Consider the following 6,023-nt stretch of genomic DNA (forward strand, 5'->3'; position numbering starts at 1 on the left):
ATACAACCTGCCCCGGCACATTGGCCATCATCAGTTCATCAGTCATCACACACTGAAGAAGAGAAATCGTGCGCGGTCCTCGATCGATCTGAAGCGTCCATTTTATATCCGCCGGTGCGCCGTGCGCGGTTGGATCCGTTTCCGGTGGGAGCTGAGGCGGCGGCGGATGATCGTTCATCGAGCTGCCATCTCGATGGATGAGAGACGAGAGCGCTGAACCACCTTTTCTTTCTTTTTTTTCCTCCAAAACAATTTTCAAAATTTCAGCGAGGCGCCCGACGCAGCCGATCCGTCGTCCATGCGTGGAGTTGACGATCAGGATGCCAGCACGCTAAGCCCTATCCGGAGATGAGAGAGATATCATCAACAGAAAAAAAAAGAAGGAAACGTAGGAGTACTAGCCTAGTACTAGTTTTTTTGGGAATAGTTTGAGAGGGAAGGAAAGGATATCCACGCTCCCGCCAACGGAAACGTATACAGCATGCGATGCATGCATATCCACTCCCTCCCCTCTTCCTTGCCATTTTTGCGGTTCCAGCCAATCCACCCCCATGATCGCCGCCGCCCCCTCCTCGCCTCCTGACGAGCCGGCATATATATAAATAGACGCACGCCCGCACGCAGGAACCCCAAGCCGGGTCCGTGCCTTCTGATATACTCCGATCATCCTACCGATCATCCTAATTCCTAACCCACCACCGCGCGCTTCGAATGATGGGAGAGGCTTCCGAGGCCGTGGCGGCGCTCCACGCAGGAGGGGAGGACGGCGGCGGCGGCGTTGCCACCGGAGGTTGTTGGGTATCCGGGAGTACAGCAGGGTCGGCGTCGGCGTCGTCGGGGATCGGGACGGCGTCCAGCGGGTCGTCGTCGTCGTCGTCTTCGCTCTTCTCATCGACGACGACGTGGAGCGTGGGTGACGAAGACGAGGACGGAGACTGCGCGACGTCGTCCTCCCGACCGGCGGCGGATCGTCGTCGTCGTCATCGTCACTTCTCGTCCTTGTCTTCATCGTCGTCGTCCTCGATGTCGTCAGAGTCGGAGGCGTCGCAGATGAACGGGGCCGCTGGCGGCCCGCTCTACGGGATGTCGACGATGCGCGATGATCTCCCGCCGGCTCAAGGACTCAGGTATGTACACGCGCGCGCGCCTAAAATCTACGATCTAGGTGACCATATAAGCCTCTGCTTTGGTAGATGTTTAACAAAATGAAACGGATTCCTGATAAAATATTCAGTCTTTAGATTTCCTTCAGAGCTCACGCACACCTGCAACTAGAAACTACACCAATTCCTTTTGCAAAAAAAAAAAGAGTCCAAATGAAACAATTTGAGCAAGATGACTACTGAAATTCTACTGACCATCATCAAGTTGCGAAGTGCTAGCAAATTGAAACTAGTCTGAATATCTTGCTTTGTATCGTAGCTGCAACAAGATCTCTGACAGTTAAACCACAATTCTTCAGAACGGGGCTATCTATGTACTACAAGGGGAGGTCGGAGTCCTTCACATCGCTAGCCGACGTCATCTGCGTGGAGGACCTTGCAAAGAAGACCACCCTGTACATCAGGAGGCCAAAGGCGTCCAGACGTCACGCTGCAGCGCTGGGTGTGAAGAACAGGTTGTCAAAGACAGTAGCAAGGAAAGAGCCACCCAGGGGGAGGAAACCAGCTGCATCTGAATGCCAGGGAAAGCTATACAGATGCTAGGTCACGCTCACGCAAATGTAATAATCAAGTACTTTATGCATTAGTTACCATCGATTGGTGGCCACCTATCTTCCTTCGTCAGTAGAGCTTTTCTGCGATTGGAATTTCCAGGAATTCTGTTTACTTCTCATGTTAATAGTGATAAATCCTGTGTCTCCGGTTGACTGGTCTAAAGGTGAACTGATATATGGCTGAACTAAAGGCATAATCTGGGCCAGCAGCAATACGATATCTATCATTTGGTTCCACTGTGAATCCTACAGAAAAACGATACAAAAATAGCCAAAAGAACAACCATTTTTATATCTGAATGTACACAAATTTTGAAACATAACTGAAATTTCATCTGTTTCAGATTTGAACCAAGATTCTTTACAATTTGCATCACAAGAAATGCTTCCAATAGTGTGGGGAAAGATGTGTAATTACAAATCATCAAAGGGCAGATTCAATGGCCCCAAGCCCGAGTTGAATTTCAACATGCTTGAAGATTAGAGTGATGTCTAACAAAAGCAGTTTCAGAGCGAGACCATAACAATGCTATGAACGCCCTACGAAAACCTGCTCCTTCCTCCACTGTTCACAATAAAATCAGCTGATGAAGTACATTGGGTTTGGTAGCTTGAAGGATCTCGTTGCCATTGGTGATCCTATCAAATCACTCCACTGATCCCCTGAGTTCCCAAGTATCTTGAAACCTTCTGCTTCCATTGCTGCTCTTCTCTCTGACTTGTACTGTACAGCAGTCTTGCCAATATCAGAAGATTGCCTGCAGATATTCTTAGATTAATAACTGAGCTGGCGATTGATATACATTGAGCTAGTGATTAAGTAACAACAACAATTCTAAGTGCAGATGTCCTGAGGAAAATCTGCAGTAACAAAACAAGAAAATGCGAAAAGGAAACATAGTAATTGGTGGTGAAGCAGAGATTCTTAATGGTTGCCCTTGTATCTGAGCAACATACCAATATCCTTTGGGAATAAATCTACTTTTAGCCATAGAAATATCATGATTCACGACAATCTGATTTCGACCCTTGAACTCAAATACCAGAGACAGCTTCTGGTCTCAAACTATTCAAACTAGACATCTTTATACCTGTAAGTGGCACATGCAGTCCATACAGTAAACTTTTCGACCTTTTCCATTCTGCTTTCCCCCTCTTTCAATTTTCCATTTCCCCCCTCTTCCTCACTGAGTCACACACCTTGGATTCGACACATAGTGCCATCGATGGGAATCTAACCCCAATAGGAGGCGACCAAGGTGTGAGATGGACTACTAATGTCATGGGGAACTAGCTTGAGGGCTTCCTCATTAATCGTTACTGGGTAACACAGAAGGTGGACAGCAGCGGTAGGGCAGTGCAATGTGGTGAGTGACTCGACGACATACTGGTGACTGGAATAGCTCAAGGGCAGGCTAGGGAGGTACAAGGCAGCAAGGCAGAGATTCTGATGTGGTGAAAAAGTTAAGAGGCACATCAGAGGAAGAGATCGAGCAGGTGCACTGAGTGCATGGTAGACAAAAAATCGCTGATGCAGCTGATGATTCCGGCAGCTAAAGCAGGAGTTCAGAAATGTGAAGGGCACTTATGGTACAGTGAATACAATAAGAACATGATTTGACCACTGATTTTGCAAAAGGATTGATGGTAGAGTTGGATATGGGAATGAAGTGAAGGAAGATTTTAGGAGGAGCAGAGCTCAATGCTCAAGATTCTGGACAGATCTGGTCAAGAAATATTTGCTCCCTGAATTATTGCTTGCTTCATGCTTACTGTAGATGGAATTGATTCACATCTGATTTTCAGTTTTGTAAGTGCTTGCTGTGGATATGTGCTGCCTGGATGCCAGGACAGAATCCTCATGTCTCGGTCTAGTCCTCTGCCAGACCACTGTCAGCAGCATGGGCATGGCATTAGTGTCCATAGCCCTTCATGTGTACACTTCTGCAATGATGATGACAGCAGCATACCACCATTGGGTGCCTGGGAGTGGGAGAGCAGTGTCGCTCACCGAAGAGGGTGGAAAAAGAGAGATGGGGAAGAAGACACTATCATGGACTCAACGTGGCTAGTGATATGCCATAGGGATATATGTGGGTACCCAATGGGTATTTCCTTACCCTTTTCATGCTTTAAAGTCAAGATTAGTTCATTTTGGTGTGTTTTGAGTCAAATCAATTGTCCATAGAAAACAAAACTTTCATCTCTAGATATGGGCAAAAGCATGGTGATGTGGTTCAAAATGTTGTAGAATGAGATTAGGACTAAAGTGCAAGATATTGATAGTTGATAGTTCAAAATGAAGTTGTCTGATTTTGGAGTTTGAAGGCCAAAATCGAATTCAGGCAATAGTTCAAAAAAGACTTCTTCCTTGTTTTTTTAATTAATTCAATAAACATCGACAATATATCATTTTCATAACAAGAATTGTAGGAAATACCTCAATATGAGTTTTTCCCATGAGTTGTAGCCAGAAAACAAAAGATTCGACTCTGTGGCATTACGTTGGAATTCACTCCGGCCAGTCAAAAGGATAACATGGAAACCAAGTCCCTGAAGTTGATTGTACAAATTCAAGCTTGATGGTAATGCTGGTGCCTTTGCAGCATCTACCCATTCATCAAATGAGGTCTCATTGAATTCCTGTAATCTAGAAAATCAGGGGAAATGTCAAAACAATAGCAAAATACTTTACAACAAAACTGGTCACATGATTATGCAGTCAAATAGAGCCAGTTTATGCATTCTTTTTTATTTTTAAGAGCAACCCAGAAAAATTTATGGTTTACCTCAACTTAAAAAAAGTTCAACGATACCAGAGATGTCCTGGAGACAAAAGATCTAGCACCTTTCTTTTCTTTTGCTGAATAAACATTGTAGTACAAGCAAAAATTCAACACAAGACACAAACTTACCATAAGCCCGTAAGGTATACAGAGGATGCCAACTAATTTGGACTCCAGAACAGCTTTATACATGATACAGTTAGCTGTTTCCACTTCCTTTCTTAGTTAATCTATCGTCCCAGAATCCTACCAAAGCATATTCTACTTGAAAGTTCTGAAACCCACATTGCAGTTAATTTTTTTTCTCTCAAATAGTTATCACAAAATAAAGAGAACTGATAAACTGAAGTAATACCCTCGAAACAGAACTAATTTCAGAGCACAAACACCTGGAACAGTGGAAATATGTTTTCTAAAACAGCAATGTGTTTACAGACAAACAATCCCACATTGTACACATGGCAGTTGACAGAAAACACCTCAGCATTGGCGCATTGGTTGGCAAACCAATGCAAAACCACAGTGGTGGAGAATTATCACAACCCAGAGCAGTGCTTAAAAGTCTTCAAGTTGCTGAATCGAACAAATTCGCATCGAGTTCAGTTTTTGCCACAACTGATTCGAAAAGGCAGGGAGTCATCTTACCCCCATCCGTTGACCGCGTAGTAGGGCGCGTTGGAGAGCAGCGTCTCGTCGACGTCGAACACCCACGCCGGCCTCGCGCTCGCCGAGCCGCCCCACTCGGCGGCGGCGGCCAGGGCATCAGAGGCGAAGGCTAGGGCGTCGGCGGCGGCGATGGCGGAGTCAGAGGCGTAGCGAGGCCCCTCCATGTAGTCCCGCACGAAATCCCCGCAGCGCGCGGGCACGGCGAGCCAGGGCCCCGCGTTGGCCGTCTCCACAGACAGCCTCCAGCTGTCGCAGAAGAGCGCGTCCGCGTCGTCTACCGCGCCAGAGGAGGCCGCGGTGGGGTCGGCCGGGACCATGCGGATGACAGCGGGCACGGCGCTCACGCACGCGACGAGCGAGAGGGCGAGGAGGAGGAGGACGACGAGGAGCCGGGGCATGGTGCCGACGGCGGCGCCTGGGTCCTTCCGGTGGGTTTGTGGGGGGACGGCGGGGAGGTGGGAGTATTCCGGTGGTGGGACTGGTGGTGCGGAGGCGGGCTGCGACTTGCGAGTTGGGACTCCTTGCTCACGTGGGAGTGGACCTTGCGGGTCGATAGAGATGGACAGCTGGGCCCACTTTGCTGGGTAGTCCAGTGGGACAAGCTACGAAGTGAACGGATCTGCACGTTGGCGCACACTTATGCTTTTTTTTTTCTTAATCGCAAAAAAAGGTTCTTTTTTTCCTTTATTATTAAAAAAATGAACTACTTCAGTTTATCCGTTCTCTTTACTTTGTGAATGAATAAAATAGACAAATTAAGAAATAATATAAAAGACACATGTAACGCCATTTTATTTTCTAATCAGATGCTATCATCAATATGGTTAATAGTGATTAGTTGATAAATAAAAAGT

At 46.8% G+C, this 6,023-nt stretch overlaps 2 protein-coding genes across 2 annotated transcripts; one reads left to right on the plus strand and one right to left on the minus strand.

Annotated features, from left to right (window-relative positions):
* LOC8061976 (trinucleotide repeat-containing gene 18 protein) lies at positions 489-1,867 on the plus strand. The gene is made up of 2 exons (XM_002437110.2): positions 489-1,127; positions 1,463-1,867. The coding sequence occupies exons 1-2, from the start codon at positions 712-714 to the stop codon at positions 1,704-1,706; spliced, it is 660 nt and encodes a 219-aa protein (XP_002437155.2). The 5' UTR covers positions 489-711; the 3' UTR covers positions 1,707-1,867.
* LOC8076718 (acid phosphatase 1) lies at positions 2,020-5,713 on the minus strand. The gene is made up of 3 exons (XM_002438530.2): positions 5,149-5,713; positions 4,158-4,367; positions 2,020-2,475 (listed from the first exon to the last, which is right to left on the minus strand). Exons 1-3 carry the CDS (start codon positions 5,565-5,567, stop codon positions 2,298-2,300), a joined length of 807 nt encoding a protein of 268 aa, XP_002438575.1. The 5' UTR covers positions 5,568-5,713; the 3' UTR covers positions 2,020-2,297.

Source organism: Sorghum bicolor, chromosome 10 (genome assembly GCF_000003195.3).
Source record: "Sorghum bicolor cultivar BTx623 chromosome 10, Sorghum_bicolor_NCBIv3, whole genome shotgun sequence".
NCBI lineage: Eukaryota > Viridiplantae > Streptophyta > Magnoliopsida > Poales > Poaceae > Sorghum > Sorghum bicolor.

Coding starts and splice junctions, on each gene's coding strand:
- LOC8076718 (XM_002438530.2), bottom strand. CDS start 5,567: ATGCCCCGGCTCCTCGTCGTCCTCCTCCTCCTCGCCCTCTCGCTCGTC. Junction 4,368..5,148: donor TACGCGGTCAACGGATGGGG/GTAAGATGACTC, acceptor CTGATTTTCTAG/ATTACAGGAATTCAATGAGA. Junction 2,476..4,157: donor TGGGAAAAACTCATATTGAG/GTATTTCCTACA, acceptor GAATATCTGCAG/GCAATCTTCTGATATTGGCA.
- LOC8061976 (XM_002437110.2), top strand. CDS start 712: ATGATGGGAGAGGCTTCCGAGGCCGTGGCGGCGCTCCACGCAGGAGGG. Junction 1,128..1,462: donor CCGCCGGCTCAAGGACTCAG/GTATGTACACGC, acceptor ACAATTCTTCAG/AACGGGGCTATCTATGTACT.